The 17,734-nt window shown below is 41.5% G+C and overlaps 1 protein-coding gene across 1 annotated transcript; it reads left to right on the top strand.

Moving 5' to 3' along the window:
• Positions 1-2,753: 2,753 nt before the first annotated feature.
• Positions 2,754-17,034, top strand: LOC120044044 (putative acyl-coenzyme A thioesterase 6). The gene is made up of 4 exons (XM_038988635.1): positions 2,754-2,759; positions 2,926-3,318; positions 5,707-5,912; positions 16,956-17,034. The coding sequence occupies exons 1-4, from the start codon at positions 2,754-2,756 to the stop codon at positions 17,032-17,034; spliced, it is 684 nt and encodes a 227-aa protein (XP_038844563.1).
• The last annotated feature ends 700 nt before the right edge of the window (positions 17,035-17,734 follow it).

Genomic DNA, 17,734 nt, shown 5'->3' with positions numbered 1-17,734 from the left:
TAATCTAAGCTTTTTCCCTCTCTGATACCGTTGTTCAAGAACTATTTGAGGAACAGCATGTTCATTGAAGTATAGCCAGGAAAGAGAGGAGACGGGGCTCCCCATTCTAAGACATTGTTGTTCCCCCTGCATGGGCAGCCCTGAGACCCTCTCCTGGCAGCACTCCAATGTGAACGAACACAGGCCTTACATGCGCCTGATTGGCTCAGCAGGTCTCGGCAGGTGGCTAATTGAATAAGCTTTTAATCTTCACAGAGATTGCCCTGCTGGATCAGAGGCACTGGGAGGCAGAGATCAGTCTTTTGGTAAAATACTTAGTAAACATTTCAGGGGTGTAATATTCAAACTAACCTTCTGGACAACAGAAACATGACTACCTAAAGATAACTAACAGGATGCATTCAGATGATAATAATTTCATCTGATTTGGGGACTGTGAGGTATGTGGGGGGGTTAAAAACCAACATACTATACTGCCATTTTGACCTCATGTAAGCATATCTTTTTTATCAATGTTTCGATTGGAATCAGACATAATTAAAATAACATTAAATTAAGAGATTAAACTTTATTTTTTTCTTAAAGGACAATGCAGACAAGTGTTGAAGGCTCTGTTATTCTACTTGGATTGCATCAATTTACATAAAGTCCACATACTGTGACATAGTTGTTTTTACCAAACCACAAATAAACTCTCATCTGGCCTCAATGGCCCTGCACTGCCTGTAGACTGTCATTCCAGCAGGCTTCTATTACACAGCACAGAAGTGTTTATAAAGTATACCCACACAGGCCAAAATACCCACACAGGGCAAAATACCCACACAGGCCAAAATACCCACACAGGCCAAAATACCCACACAGGGCAAAATACCCACACAGGGCAAAATACCCACACAGGCCAAAATACCCACACAGGCCAAAATACCCACACAGGCCAAAATACCCACACAGGCCAAAATAGAGTAATTGATCGTTCAAACGGGAGTGAGTTGTAATCTTTTTATTCTTACGTCCTGTAAATGCATTTCCAAACAGCCCTCTCCAGTTACTATAGCCATACGTTGTACAGATGTTTCCATATGAATCTGGAGTCCATTCACACATAGCCTATCACACATAGCATACAACCATGCATTACTGATGAATGTTAAACTATCAATGTTGCACAGTGGTGGCTGAACATGTTGGCTAAGGCATGGCATATACCAGGGAAGAGGACACAGGGGGTATCTATGGGTTCCCGTTGGGGTGGTGGTTTGTTGCCAGCTTTTTGAGCCACATGTTCAACTTCTCCAGATGGTGGAGATGTCTTTGTGAATGTGTATACGTCTGTGTGCGTTTGAATGAGTTAGTGTGTGTTTCAAATCAAATTTGATTTGTCACATGCGCCGAATACAACAGGTGTTGACCTTACAGTGAAGTGCATACTTACAAGCCCTTAACCAACAATGCAGTTAAGAAAATAAGTGTTCAAAAGTATTTACTAAAAATAAACTGAAGTAACAAATAAATGAATATAAGAAAAAGAAAAAAAACAAATAATTAAGGAGCAGCAATAAAATAACAGTAGCGAGGCTATATACAGGGTGTACCGGTACAGAGTCAATGTGCGGGGCACAGGTTAGTCGTGGTAATTGAAGTAATATGTACATGTAGGTAGAGGTAAAGTGATTATGCATGGATAATTAACAAGGAGTGGCAGCAGTGTAAAAATGGGGGTGGTGGTTGCACAATGCAAATAGTCCAGGTAGCCATTTGAGTAACTGTTAAGCAGTCTTATGGCTTGGGGGTTGAAGCTGTTAAGGAGCCTTTTGGTCCTAGACTTGGCCCTCCGGTACCACTTGCCGTGCCGTACCAGAGAGAACAGTCTATGACTAGGGTGACTGGAGTCTTTGACCATTTTTGGGGCCTTCCTCTGACACACCTAATATATAGGTCTTGGATGTCAGGAAGCTTGGCCCCAGTAATGTACTGGGCCATACGCACTACTCTCTGTAGCACCTTACAGTCAGATGCCAAGCAGTTGCCATACCAGGCAGTGATAAAACCAGTCAGGATGATCTTAATGGTGCAGCTGTAGAACCTTTTGAGGATCTGAGGACCCATGCCAAATCTTTTCAGTCTCCTGAGGGGGAATAGGTTTTGTCGTGCCCTCTTCACGACTGTCTTGGTGTGCTTGGACCATGTTAGTTTGTTGGTGATGTGGACACCAAGGAACTTGAATCTCTCAAACTGCTCCATTGCAGCCCCGTCTATGAGAATGAGTGTGTGCTCGGTCCTCCTTTTCCTGTAGTCCACAATCATCTCCTTTGTCTTGATCACGTTGAGAGAGAGGTTGTTGTCCTGGCACCACACGCCCAGGTCTCTGACCTCCTCCCTATAGGCTGTCTCGTCGTTGTTGGTGATCACTGTTGTGTCATTGGCAAATTTAATGATGGTGTTGGAGTAGTGCCTGGCCGTGCAGTCATGAGTGCACAGGGAGTACAGGAGGGGACTGAGCATGCACCCCTGAGAGGCCCCTGTATTGAGGATCAGCGTGGCGGATGTGTTGTTACCTACCCTTACCACCTGGGGCTGCCCGTCAGGAAGTCCAGGATCCAGGGTTTCTGGGACAATGGTGTTGATGTGAGCCATGACCAGCCTTTAAAAGCACTTCATGGCTACAGATGTGAGTGCTACTGGTCGGTAGTCATTTAGGCAGGTTACCTTAGTGTTCTTGGGCACAGGGACTATGGTGGTCTGCTTAAAACATGTTGGTATTATAGACTCGGACAGGGCGAGAATCAATCGGAATAATTGGGGCCCTGGGGACTTTCTACATTAAAGGGGAGGTTAACTTGGCCCCAGACAATCGATCTGGTGTTTTTTTGTTGTTGCTTTAACCCCTGTGACAAAAAAATACATGTTTTATTGTTTTTATAGGTACAGGGTCCAGGAATAGGAATCCTGTCCATCTCGAAGAGTGGGCACCTGGCTCTGTCCATGGCCTCTTTTCTCTCTGGCATCTCAGCCACAGCCTGGATCACCGGCTGCAACGCTAATATGGTGGCGCCACTGCACTACAAAGACCTCATCATCCCTTCCATCACGCCTATCGTTGAGAACGTCACCTTCTCACCGTCCGGCATCCTCGACATCCGAGACGCCTTACCGGACCCAGAGACTGAGGGGAACCGCGGTTCTGTGATCCCAATAGAACGTTCCAATTCTAGGTTCCTCTTCGCCGCCTCTGAGGACGACAGGAACTGGAACAGCTGTCTCTTCGCCCAACAGGCCGCCGCCCGGCTGAGGCATCATGGGAAAGAGAACTTTGAGGTAAGGAAATAAACCTGAACACAAACATTTTGATAGCAAAAAGTTTAATCAAGTACTACTAGATAATCACATGATGTTTAAGCCTAAATTGCCTTTACTCAATAGCAGGGGTTGAAACTGAAATTATTCTTCCAATAGTTTAGTTCTGAACAGAACCTCTATTTATTTTGTTACGTTCCATTGTTTCGACCAGCATAATAAAGTTCTGAACCGGTTCGAACCAGAAAAAATTACTGGTTTATAGAATTCCTTTTGGTTCCTTTTAACTACATTTAGCTTATTAAATTACCACACCAATCAGTGCAGAATCTGCAACTAGAGCAGCTTTCTATGGACCGGGCAAGCTAGTTGTTTGCATGCTTGATGACAGACAAGTGATGAGTGTGAGATGCGACTGAAATTTTGCTGCGTAGGGGGAGAGCGAGAGAGAGCGGTGGACATGGAGGAGGCTTGAGCAACTGTGCGTCATAGTATGACTTGCATTTTAATGTGTCTAGGATATTTGTAGTAGGCTTATAATTAGTTCACTGAATTATATACTAGCTAGATGCTTATGGAGGAGCGGCTAATATGGACGAACTTTGAGCGTCAGAGTTGTCTCAATGCCGTGATAACTATAGTATTCTTAACTAGCCTAGAAAACTAGCTGGCAGGCAGACACTGAAAGGCAGAGACACCCCTTTGATTTGAACGAAACCTTCCATACATACAATGCCTTCAGAAAGTATTTATACCCCTTGCCTTATTCCACATTTTGTTGTGTTAAAACCTGAGAAAAAGAAGAAACCTGCACACTACTCCTGCTAGTATCACTGCTCTTTATCAAGCTTATCAGCCTCAAGGCCTTTGTCAGAGCCTGAATTCAAAATGGATTAAATGTATTTTTTTCCCTCACCCATTTACACACTTTAAAAAAAAACTTTTGCAAATTTATTGAAAGTGAGATACAGATATCTCATTTACATAATTATTCTCACCTCTGAGTTAATACATATTAGAACAGTGGTCACCAACCTTTTTTGAGCTGAGATCACTTTCAAAATACAGGCTGAGATCTACCGTTCATATTTTTTTTGAATCATGACTTAAACATAAACCTATGCAACATTAACCTATTAAAAACAGTTATTTATGCAGTATGCTATAGGCCCAATACATTATCACTTTGCTGTGCACTCAAGGAAGCAGCAGACATGGTGATCTGAGCAATCCGATTGGCTAGCGGTAGGCCTATAGGTGCACTTGATTTACTGTCCGGTTTGTACCTTCAGACACTTGAAATGGTTCAAAATGGAAACAGAGTGGTGGAAAAAGTACCCAATTGTCATACTTGAGTAAAAGTAAAGATACCTAAATAGAAAATGACTCAAGTGAAAGTCCCCCAGTAAAATACGACTTCAGTAAAAGTATTTGGTTTTAAATATACTTGAGTATCAAAAGTTAATCAATTACTAAAATATACTTAAGAATCAAAAGTAAAAGTATAAATCATTTCTAATTTCTTATATTAAGCAAACCATACGGCACAATTTTTCTATTTTATTTTATTTACGGATAGCCAGGGGCACACTCCAACACTCAGATATAATTTACAAATTAAGCATGTGTGTTTAGTGAGTCTGCCAGATCAGAGGCAGTAGGGATCCACGCCCCTATTTATTAGAAACATTAATTCATGCAAAAGTGTTTTGAAACATATACTGTTCTTATTTACAAGAAGTTACTCCAAAATGACACTACATTATTTACCATTTAGTTTAAATAGGGCACAACATCATCTGGAACACAACCAAAACAAACAGCAAATGCATCCAATAAATGTTAATCATTATGGACCACATGTAGCAGGTTAAACCTGGAGCGTGGGGCACTGTTCGTGAGACTGGACCGTTGTCGTATGATAACTATAGTATTCTGGTCTGTGATTTGTGAGAATTGGGGTAGAATTATTGTTCAACACCTATTTTAAAAAAAAATCGCCTTCCAATATTTTATAGATTGAACTTAAATATGACAACTTTCAGGATGGATCAAACCACAATTTTTTTATTAATCAATATATTTCGTGCGTAAAGACTCTCCAAACAAGTTTGGATTTTTATTCATACAAACTTTCCTAACACTAAAATGTACCTTAATAATCTACAAAATCAGAGTATTTTTAAATCTACCAGTTGGTGCTGAAATGGAGACGAATATACATACAGTGCATTCGGAATGTATTCAGACCCCATGACTTTTTCCACATTTTGTTACATTACAGCCTTATTCTAAAATGGATTCAAAATTGTTTCCCCCTCATCAATCTACATACTACCCCATAATGACAAAGTAAAAAACATTTAATTTTTGCAAATATGTTCTGTCCTCTTTTCCTTTCACCACCAGGTGGTGATGTACCCCAGGGCGGGGCATTTTCTGGAAGTACCCTACATGCCCCACTGCCCGTCAGGCTTCCATTCCGCGGTTGGTCAAGTGGTGGTGTTTGGGGGAGAAGCTAAAGCCCACCATCAGGCTCAGCTGGACCTGTGGAGGAGGGTCCAGGAGTTCTTCAGGAAACACCTGGACAGGAACAACACTGCCCAGAAAGCTATGTTATATACTAGAGGGCAAGACCAGTGTTTCCGTCAGGAACATTTGGCACCGGACAACATAACCGGGAAGATTTTAATTGACCAGACATTGAGAAATGTACTGGACATCCGTATGCATTCAGATCCGACTAAAAAGAGAGAGGGAAAGAAACTGCTGACCTGGCGAGGCCAGTGCCATCAATAAATGAGGGATAGCCTATTGGCCAAATGAGCCACATTTTAATTGTCCTTAACAGCCTATAACAAATTACAAAAACAGTTCAGTGTTTTAGATGTGTAGCATAAGTAAACATGTATGGCCTATTGTTATATTGTTTTTTACTTTCCTAAAACAATTGTCCACCTAGCGGTTCATCCGTCGGAGATTTGAGCACTAAATGCATCAGGGCATTGCATGCATATGTCTATAGGCTTAGACGTCCACTGTATGATATTAATATTTAAAAAATACATGTAAAATAAGAGACGGAGAGAGGAGATATGCCAGTGGCATGCTACTACACCGCCATGCATTTGTCAGATGGTTACAGCGTCTGCAAGATATAGGTGTACAGAAGGAGGCTTATTCATTCATTTTCAATCAGAATATTTTTTATAAAGATAATCATTATATTGTTTATAGGAGTAACTCTGGTAGGCCTAAAACTTTCTTCCTCACATAAACTTCACCTGTCAGTCGGTTGGAGCGTCGGTGCGCACTGCCTTCATAGTCCTGCAGCAGCCAAAGTTTAATTGGCCTAATAGCCACACCAAACTTTCACAAAATGTTCTACACTTTATTGGGGAAATATCAAAAGTCAAGTCATTGTTTATAAAGAAAATATGACCAGGCTATTATATTGTGGTAAACACACCATTATACAGTTATATAATTTGGCCATTGATTTTTTTTTTTTTTTTTTACAGAATTAAACAACACCCTTGTGAAGCAATTACCAACAAACGCTAGTGCCTACCGTACCCAACAAATGACAGCAATAGGCTAATAATATTTATTTTACAACAGGCCCACTTTTTAACCTATTTTAATCTAAATACGAAGCACACACAGATTGGACTTAAAACGAAAATGTCTCAACAGAATTATGCAAAACACGTTTTAAATATTTCAAGAACTGGTTTAGATTAATAAATAGGCTTACAATAATAGCCATATACAATAATAGGGTAATGATAAAACAAATTATTATAAATGTGAAAATAAATCCAAGTTCCGAGATAGCGAGTTGCGCAGGAGCCTGCTTTTGGACGTGCCAATGTTCTTCTAATCTTTGTCTACTACAATATTAAAACTTGGTCACACAGAGGACATTCCCCTTGTAAGCTTTTCACTGTAGACATACTTCTTTTCCCCTCTAACTTTCATTTTACTTAATGACCGAAGAAGGATAGGAAAAAATTGGTTAATCGCTCAGCACTATTGAGCAGGGCCGGACTACCGCGTTTGGGGCCCAGGGGCACTACATTCTGCCATGGTGTTGAGAGAAAAACGTGCAGTTTTTTTAATAATGCTATTCTACACATTTTGTCAGGAGGCTAAAAGAAAATGTTGCAGTTTTAACACTAATTTCCTGCAATTCTACACAAATTGCTATCATATGCTATGCCCGTTCGGTAATCTGTCCCTGCTAGTGACTAACAAAATCAATGGAACCCTGTGGTATTCAGCCATGGTTACTACAAGTTTACATAGATGGCAAGACTAACTTACCAATCTAAAAATTGTTAGCTAACATGGCTAGTTGAGTGACTGACATATCAAAATTAAAACTGCTGATGCACAACCAAATTTGAAAATTGCACCTTGTGTATTTTACTGAGGGTTACAAAATTCTGGGAACTTTAAATAAAAAATCCCTGGTTTTACAGTTATCCTGGTTGGAGGATTCCGGATTTCCTGCTTATTCCCTCCTGATTCTGGGAATCTGTTTTGGAAATTGATCCGTGGGCGTCAAAATTAATTAGATGTTTTTGTTACCGCTTCTCAAGAGGGACAAACAGTAATATTGCAGTTTTTTTCTAGTTTATTTTAAGGGAGTATGCGAGGCACAGACGTTCACTTTGCTTAGCCGGGTTCTGCTAGGAACAAACCTTTTACCTTCCAATAGAAATTTTAAAAAACGATTTAGTTACGAATTGAACTTTAATTAAATGAGTTGACTCTTCACATGGAATGATTTCACTGAACAACAAAAGAAAGGGAATATTGAATGATCCATAGCATCTCCTAAAAAATGTTTTCAACATACATCTGTAAAATGATAGTCTAGAAACTAAAGCTTTTGTTGTCTTCCTCTCATGCTTCCATATCTTCTCCATGGACCTCCTCAATGTCCACCTCTTGAACATCAGACTCTGAGGGCTCATCTTCACTGTCACTTTCCAACCATGTTGAGGATGGCTCGTTGTCAGGCTCAAAAAGCCTCAAATTTGCCCAGATGGCCACCAATTTTTCAATCCTTGCATTGGTCAGCCTGTTGCGTGCTTTGGTGCATGTTATCCCAAACAAGGACCAGTTGCGCTCTGAGACGGCTGATGTTGGTGGGATTTGGAGGATGATGGAGGCAACAGGGCCTCAGATCCACAAAGTCCCTTCCACCAGGTGGCTGATGCAATATGACAGTTGTGCCAACATATGTCATCTCCATCCCAAAGCCCTTGCTTGGAAGTGCACTTCGCCAGACTGCCAAGAACCTTGGCCTTATCCAGGAAAAGGTGGCAGGACACAATAGTGATGACACCATGAGCCTTGTTGATCTCTGCACCAGACAGGATGCTCTTGCCAGCATACTTGGGGTCCAACATGTACGCTGCGGCATGTGTGGGCTTCAGCCAGAACTGCAATTTCCTCTGCTTGGAGCAACAGTGAAGTGGGCAGGGCAGTATGGATTTCTTCTCTTACATTTGCAAGCAGAGTCTGAACATCAGACAGGATGGCATTGTCTCCCTCAATCCATGCAATGGCTACTGCTATATGTTTCAGGAGTTTCGGGCTGCTTACCACTCTCTCCCAAAATACATCATCCAGGATGACCCTCTTGATGGGGCTGTCCATATTGGCAGACTGTGATATGGCCATTTCTTGGAGAGACTGCTTCCCCTCCAGGAGACTGTCAAACATGATGACAACACCACCCCAACGGGTGTTGCATTGCAGCTTCAATGTGGTGCTCTTATTCTTCTCACTTTGCTTGGTGAGGTAGATTGCTGCTGTAACTTGATGACCCTTCACATACCTAACCATTTCCTTGGCTCTCTTGTAGAGTTTATCCATTGTTTTCAGTGCCATGACATCTAATACACCAGGAGCAGATTCAATGCATGAGCAGCACAGCCAATGGGTGTGATGTTGGGGGTAGGACTACTCGACTTTAGACCAAGCAGCCTTCATGTTCGCAGCATTGTCTGTCACCAGTTCAAATACCGTCTGTGGTCCAAGGTCATTGATGACTGCCTTCAGCTCATCTGCAATGTAGAGACCGGTGTGTCTGTTGTCCCGTGTGTCTGTGCTCTTGCAGAATACTGGTTGAGGGGTGGAGATGTAGTTAATTATTTATCCCACGAACATTCGACCACCCATCAGAGATGATTGCAATACAGTCTGCTTTCTCTATGATTTGCTTGACCTTCACTTGAACTCTGTTGAACTCTGCATCCAGCAAATGAGTAGATAAAGCATGTCTGGTTGGAGGGGTGTATGCTGGGCGAAGAACATTCAGAAATGTCTTCCAATACACATTGCCTATGAGCATCAGAGGTGAACCAGTTGCATACACAGCTTGAGCAAGACATTCATCAGCGTTTCTCTGACTACGTTCTTCCATTGAGTCAAAAAAACTTCTGATTCCAGGAGGACCATGAGCTGTTGCTATCGATAAGGTATCTGATTCATCATTTTCACCTCGAATAGAAGTAGAGGGTATTTTGTCAGAGGTTGCTTGTTGTGAGCGCTGAGGGAACTTTATGCACTTGGCCAGATGATTCTGCATCTTTGTTCCATTCATCACATATGATTTGGCACAGTATTTGCAAATGTACATACAGCTGTTTAGAAGTGTGTAAGATCTTGAGAATCAGCTGTACATGTAATGGAAGAATGCACTGTGCATGCAGAGCTGCAATTCCATTGAATTGGGTATAGTTTAACCTAAATATGCCAAAAGACCTAGAATTGCCTTTTGTGTATCCCACAAAAAAGGTTCACTGTTATAAGCTAACTTCTTTGATGAATTTAAGCAAAATTCCCGGGCTTAACTTCCCATGTAAAATTTCCAACCCTTTGCAACCCTAGGTAGGTGTCATCTTAATTCACAAACACTAACAGGTACTGAGGGTAGAGATTCTGTTACTTGTTATTTGTGTGAAATATTTATATTCTGGGATAGTTGTTCACTGAAATGCTATCATTAGTTGCTGATGCTACTACAATGTAAATAAATGTCTTGCGCTTTCCGTTATAATGATAGGTCAAATTCACATGATAAAGTAATTGATTGTAAAGGATTAGCCAATCAGTGGCTAAAGACCACCCACTTACATTGATTGACATATCCCTTTATATTGAATAAGACCATGAAATTATGAAAAAGGCCATGAATTTTGGAAATAGATCATGTGATACAGCGCCATTAATGAAGCGATAAATGTTATAATGAAAAAATCAGTTGGGAAATACAATGTGTCATTAGGACATAAAATATGGTAACATTTATATAGAAAAGTGACACTATGAAATAAGACAATGACCAGTATTCATTATTCAAACTTTTTAATTAATACAAATTTGTGTCAATCTCTCCTCCTGTTTTTAACATTATAAGCAGATGTATCGTGCACACCATCATTTATTGGCTGGTAAATAATTTGGGGGGATTTTGACCTAAGGCCTTGACTTTATCCTAATGAGTCCTTCACAGTATGCAAATGGTCGCCACTACCGTCTATCAAATAGCAACATGCAGTTGTTAAAACATATATTTGTGTGTGAGTAAGCAATAATCATCTCTGGGGTTGGCAGCTGTCTCCTTCCAGCTTTGGCTTCCCGTTGCAACTTGTTTCTTTAAGTTAGATTTAGACCACAAATACCACATGTCCCTTTTAAAACGCAGGTGCCTTTCCATTTTTTCTGTCATTGCAAAGTTACACAGAACGTGCTCAGGAAGAGGGAAGAGTTTAGATTGTATATCCTATGTGATTGTGCCTCAACTTTTCATGAAAAAACACATGCTGTACTGTATAGTTTAGAGATACCTAGTCCTTTGATGTAAAGAAGTGATGCTAGCAAAAAGTACATTCTATGTATACACAGAATTCTCCAACTCAGTTAAAAAGACAGGGCAAAGTGTTTCTTTAAAAGTGTTGCAGTTTGATTTACTGGTACTGTAAGGTCAGCTTTGATACTTTCACTATAGGTTTCTGCTAAACTAGCATTATGTTCCCAATGTCATCAATACATTATGGACTGTATTCATGAAGAACTCTGATTTTCAACCCCCAAGGGAAGTAATCTCTGTGGAAAGCCTCAAATAACAAAAATAGATTAAGTTAGTGTGCTACTCTATGGCTTGCTCTGGTAAAGCAGTGAAATTCATTTTTTTGAAGCTGAACATGGAGAGAGATTTTCCAATGTGGTTTTCTGTGAAGAAGTAAACATCATCCTAGATGTGGCCCACAGAGACCATCTGGTCGCCTGAGTCATAGCTATGCCGTCTGCTTAAGGAACAAACAATCCCTTAGCAGAGAATACAATGCACTGTCGTTGTCACCGCATTACGCTACTATGACATCTTCCGCTAAAATATGACCAGTGGCAAGGAGATGGCGCTCACACACGACTCACTGTGCGATCAATCATCCATTGTGCTTCCATGGTAATAACTGTAAATAAATACTATGGTAGTCATTAACCCAATCTGGAATGAATTGAATTCTCTGTCAGTAAATGCTCTTCTATATATCCTACTGTGGTGGTGGATGTACCTTTCTGTCTGTGCTACTAGTGATGATCTGGTACTCCTCAGGGTGGTAGCAGACACTTCTAACCAGAGTATACAGTATCTGCTGCTTCTATTTGTTTCACTATCAGTTTCACTGTTTCACTGTTAGTGTTTGATTCTATTTGTTAAACTATTAGTCCTTTCTTCATATCAATAGCATTGTAACCAGATTATGTTATGAATAAACATGAGCCAAGGTGTGCAAGGCTTGTGGTTTTTGAAAACGTTTATCTGGTAGCCCTAACATGTGGGTTTCATGCCCACTAACTAAAGGTATCTATAATAATATAATTTGGTGGGTGCTTATATTTGTCCTATTTCATGCATGTAAAAGTGTGTATTAATATGCATGTGTGAATTGGAAATGTGTATTTTTGCATATCCCAACTCTCCTTGAGACACCCTCGGAAAGTGGTGTCACGGCCAGTGGTGTCACGGTCGCCATTATCAACGGCGACCCTATTTGTACTTTGTAATGCTCATGGTTCTTTATCTCCATCATTGTTGTTTATCTTTATCTCTATGGTGCTTTATCTCCATCATTGTTGTTTATCTTTATCTCCATGGTGCTTTATCTTCTTGATCTTTACCTGTCCCTCCCCTCCCCGCTGGCAATCCTCTTGCAGCCTCTGGTGGTGGCGATGGCTGTCACTCACACCCATGCTGTGGGCGTTGTGCACAGTCATCATCAGCCTGCTAGTCTCAGGAGTGAAGCCACGGATCTTCCCATCATTCCAGGCTGAAAGAAAACAGCACAAAAGTCAATGACTGGGAGAAATACAAACATGAATGCGTGACAAAGTATTGTTTTTCTTTCATCCGAGTTAAAAATGGCACAACTGTTGTTGCCCAACTAAATCACCACCAGAGGAATGCATTTGCATTTCCAGACAGCAGACACGGCTTATAATAGAAAGCCCCTGAGTTTCTGCTGCTAAGAAATGGAATGGGAAATCCGCCACTGATGATGCTCCCTGCCGTCAATCATGAATTCCACAACGTTGCAGCCAGGTCATGTTGGGCACAGTGATATGTAGCACTTCTTTAGAGGTCTCCGTTTGCCACCTCCAGATGTCATTCTCAGAATGTGGCAAAGAGCTCAGATGAGCCACTGTGAGATATACATCAAGATATATATGTTAAATTAAAGCACGTATCAGCCCATAATGAATTGATCTAGCTATTGACAATGACTCTGATAAACTTTGGAGGATGTATTATCTTGCTTCTTAGATTGTTGGCACTGGACACGTAAGTACGTTTTAGAATTTAATTGTCACGTAGAATAACATTACCGGAATGCACCTGGCGTATATTACCGGAGGCTTTTCTGAGCATGGTTACATGGCATACATTTGAACGGATAGCATAAGGCAAAACCTGTATTGAGTCAATACTTCCATTTATTGGAAAACATAATACTTAACATAAATATACCAGGTTACTAAATGATTGTGTAGCCCCCTCTGCTGGTGTCAATTGGCTTCAAAATGAACAGCCAGTCAAGCAGAAACAGTTTCCTATTTGCATTCAATAGGGGACTGAGCCTGGACACAAATGGAATGTGATGCTGTAAATGATGTGACCTTTTAGCCTGTTGTATCATTTGCCAATGAAAGTCCACATTGTTCACAGCACTGTTAAGGCTGGTGGTGATCAGGTGATGAGCTCCTCTTTGAAGTCAGTATTGTTGAAACAGTAGATCTGTGTTGCCTCTGTGCCCACAAAGAACTGGTGACCATCACCACGGGGCGCTATGGATGTCACACCTTCTCCAGCTGAACCTTCCTGCCAAAGAGTAGAAACCAAAGAATGCATGTACAGGTAGTATTCATTGAGTAGTACAGTGGTGTATTAGATTATTTTAGAAGATGCACACAGGATTACTGAAGTGAGAGAATAACTATAAAAGTGAATAAAGACCTCCATTCCAGACACTTGACTCACTTGATGTGTTTGAAGTTGGATGAGGATCCTGAACAGAGTGAACGTGCCATCTCCTGAGCCGACAATATGTTGCCTGTCTTCATCACAGATTGTGTTCACCCCATGTAGACAACAAGCAGAAATGCATGCTGAGTTATGTACTGCAGTCTAACTAAGCCAGATATTTAACTCCTCTTACCGTGTAACTTTTTTGAAGCCACCTTGCTGAACTTCTGTTTCACAGGGCCACGGCCCATTAAGAAGCTTGGTCTTGAGATTGACTTTCAGGATATCTCCACTGGTGCCACAGTAGAAATAGCTGCCTTCCTCTGGGATCTGTACCAAGAAGTAACAAGTTATTCGGGCTGCAAGACATACTGCAGTGTGCTGAGGAAATGACGCTCTCACAAAGGGTCATACTATTCACGTGTTTTAATGTTTCAGGGCTCTACAGTGCGACTTAATTTCTTTGTGTGTGCCTACATTTTTCAACATAGGTGCACACGTACTCCTTGTATGAAAGGTCAGCATAGAGCCCTGTGTATAGCCATGTGTTCTGATATTATAATTACCCAAATGCATTTCAAAAGTGTTTTCGGCTGCCCTGTCTGACATTCAGTGTGTGAAATCTTGTGGGGAAGATCAAGTTCCCAAACGGGGAGAGTGTCGCTACAAGAGATGATCAATATCCTTATAGGCCTTTAGCTGTGACATTTCATTAGAAGGTGTGCCAAGCCAAAATTATACAAAAATAGCTCTATTTAGATATACATACTGTTCTGCCTATACGAAGATGCTGTCACTTGTGTTGGAGTATTGCAGAGTAAGGCTTCTACACCTGCATTGCTTGCTGTTTGGGGTTTTAGGCTGGGTTTCTGTACAGCACTTTGATATATCAGCTAAATGTAAGAAGGGCTATATAAATACATTTGATTTGATTTAAGGCAGTGACCACCACTGTGGGCTGAGGCCGGGCTTCCACAAATGGCTTCTCTGTTTTCTATTTTACACACCACTATATGGAAATTATAGACACACACAGTTATTCAGTTAAAATGTATGACACCTATTTGTAACTACTATATTATAAGAGGATCTGAGTCAAATGTCAGTATTTCACAAAGTTTGACACAACCTGCCATCATCCTGGACCCCAAGGGTCACCAGGTACTTGACATTGAGGGGAGAAGGCCAATCCTTCCACTTAGGCTTTGTGGAGCTGCAGGTGAGCATATATTCCTCTCTTGGCAAAGTCCCATATTATAACATCATCCTGTTCAAAGAATGATAAAGACCAGCTAATTATCTTTTATCACAGTTTTCTGCCCGTACATTTTTCTTTCATTTTTGCATTAGTCCATTACCTTGAAGCCCATGAAAGTGACCTGACCATGAGGCAATATACTTTCCACCTTTGGACACAGTGACACAGGAGACGTTGTTGGTGTGGCCATGCATAAACTCCTGTTTCTTTTTTGTCCGGCTTTTGAGGATGATATTGCAGCCCAGTGGATAGATAAGGTGCTCTCTGTTAGAGTTGACTTTTACACCAAAGATTACATGACCTGGTAAACAAAAGACACACAGTGCATTTTGGGTAATGTGTTTGACTGAGAAAATTATTGCATCAACTGAAATTGTGTTGATGGCTAGCTGCTGACTTGTTTTATGTTGGCATTTGGGCATGTCGTTTTGGGAAAACATCACTTTTTTAGACGAGATCTTCCCATTCTAAATCAACTAATGTGGTAGCTTTATGACTTTAAATATTTTTTTTACCATTATTTTAACTTTGTGCAACCACTAGGAGTAGTAACACCAATGATGGTAAGAGCAATGAGACATTTAAGGTAAATAAGGATTTTCCTGAAATGGATGCCACAAATGCTGAAATCTAAGGTCATTAATCCTTTAAAAATAATGTATCATTTTGAGGTCCGTTAAATTTCAGGTCAGCTTTGTGCACGGGGCATTGTCATGCTGAAACAGGAAAGGGCCTTCCCAAAACTGTTGCCACAGAGTTGGAAGCACAGAATCGTCTAGAATGTAATTGTATGCTGTGGCGTTAAGATTTCCCTTCACTGGAACTAAGGGGCCAAGCCCAAACCATTATTCCTCCTCCCCCAAACTTTACAGTTGGCACTATGCATTCGGGCAGGTAGCATTCTCGTGGCATCCACCAAACCCAGATTCGTCCATCGGACTCCAAGATGCTGAAGCGTGATTCATCACTCCAGATAACGCGTTTTCACTGCTCCAGAGTCCAATGGTGAGAAGCTTTACACCACTCCAGCCGACGCTTGGCATTGCGCATGGTGATCTTAGGCTTGTGTGCGCGGCTGCTCGGCCATGGAACCCCATTTCATGAAGCTCCCGACGAACAGTTCTTGTGCTATCGTTGCTTCCAGAGGCAGTTTGGAACTCGGTAGTGAGTGTTGCAACCGAGGACAGACTATTTTTATGGGCTACATGCTTCAGCATTTGGCAGTCCCGTTCTGTGAGCTTGTGTGGCCTACCACTTTGTGGCTGAGCCATTGTTGCTCCTAGATGTTTTCACTTCAAAATAACAGCAGGGCAGAAATTTGATGAACTGACTTGTTGGAAAGGTGGTATCCTGTGATGGTGCCACGTTGAAAGTCACTGAGCTCTTCAGTAAGGCCATTCTACTGTTAATGTTTGTCTATGGAGATTGCATGGCTTTGTGCTCGATTTTCTACACCTGTCAGCAATGGGTGTGGCTGAAATGTATGTTTGTGTATGGTTCTCATGATTTAGGATTGGGAGTTGAGGGACCACTTGTCTAAGTGTCCAAGGTGTGTTTGTGTTGTGGTAAACAATGCATTTTCTGTCCAGATAAGATAGTGATACAGCTTTGAAAAAGACCCACCACTGACCAAATGTTTTTGTTTTCCAGTCCAACAAGAGTGTATCCCTGAGGCCATCTGATGCATGGACCTCCTGTGCCAGTGTGATCCGAGTGCGAGAGTCCAGGTGTAGGGACTACAGCAGATCGAGAATGTGGACGGACAAGTTAGTAACTCGTCAAATGTGATAAAACATTGAATTTTGAGATTTTGTCTCCCCTTTTTCCCATGTTTTAGACATAAGGCGTGACATGCAGAACATCTTCAGGCACCCCCTATGAGAAACAGTGCATGATGTTCAACGCCATCCTCGGCAAGGAGATCTTCCGGAAGTGATGGCTCTCCGATCCTTAGATGTACTCTCTCTCTCTCGCTGTCTCTCTAGTTACGCAGTCCAGAGGATTTTCTTAGGGTTAGTCCTATCGAATTCTACTTCTTATTTGGAGCTCAATGGAAACATTGACGTTTCAGGCACGTCCACCATGACACAGTTACAGAATATTCTCACTGAGGTGCATGTTGTGGGCTCAATGTTTTTTCCATACAAACCACAGAAACTGTTTTGTTCCATGAATGCATCTGTTGTACATGACTAATCAAATGACCTGTGAAGTCAGTTAGACATGTCAGTCCCTTTCAGATGATCCCTCAACCACTGTTGGTCCTCCTTAGTGATCTCACAGCTAATTAACTTTCCTCTTGACAATCAGAATCAGAAGTACAGTTGTCGCAAGACTTCAACTCTTTCGGGCAAGTAGTACCCTAGACTGTCCTGATCATCTAGTTGAGCATTCCAGATAAATCCTCCATCCCAGCAGGAATGTCCCATCCACATAGTGCTAAATGTAACAGATGTGAAATGGCCAGCTAGTCGGTGGTGCACGATAATAGCCTTTCAATCGGTTACGTCACTTGCTCTGAGACCTTGAAGTAGGGTTTCCCCTTGCTCTGCAAGGTCCGCGGCCTTTGTGGAGCGATGGGTAACGATGCTTCGTGGGCGACCGTTGTTGATGTGTGCAGAAGGTTCCCGGTTCAC

Source organism: Salvelinus namaycush, chromosome 3, assembly GCF_016432855.1.
Source record: "Salvelinus namaycush isolate Seneca chromosome 3, SaNama_1.0, whole genome shotgun sequence".
NCBI classification, from domain to species: domain Eukaryota; kingdom Metazoa; phylum Chordata; class Actinopteri; order Salmoniformes; family Salmonidae; genus Salvelinus; species Salvelinus namaycush.
The sequence above is the reverse complement of the archived record's forward strand: the minus strand, read 5'-3'. Positions and strand labels throughout refer to the sequence as shown.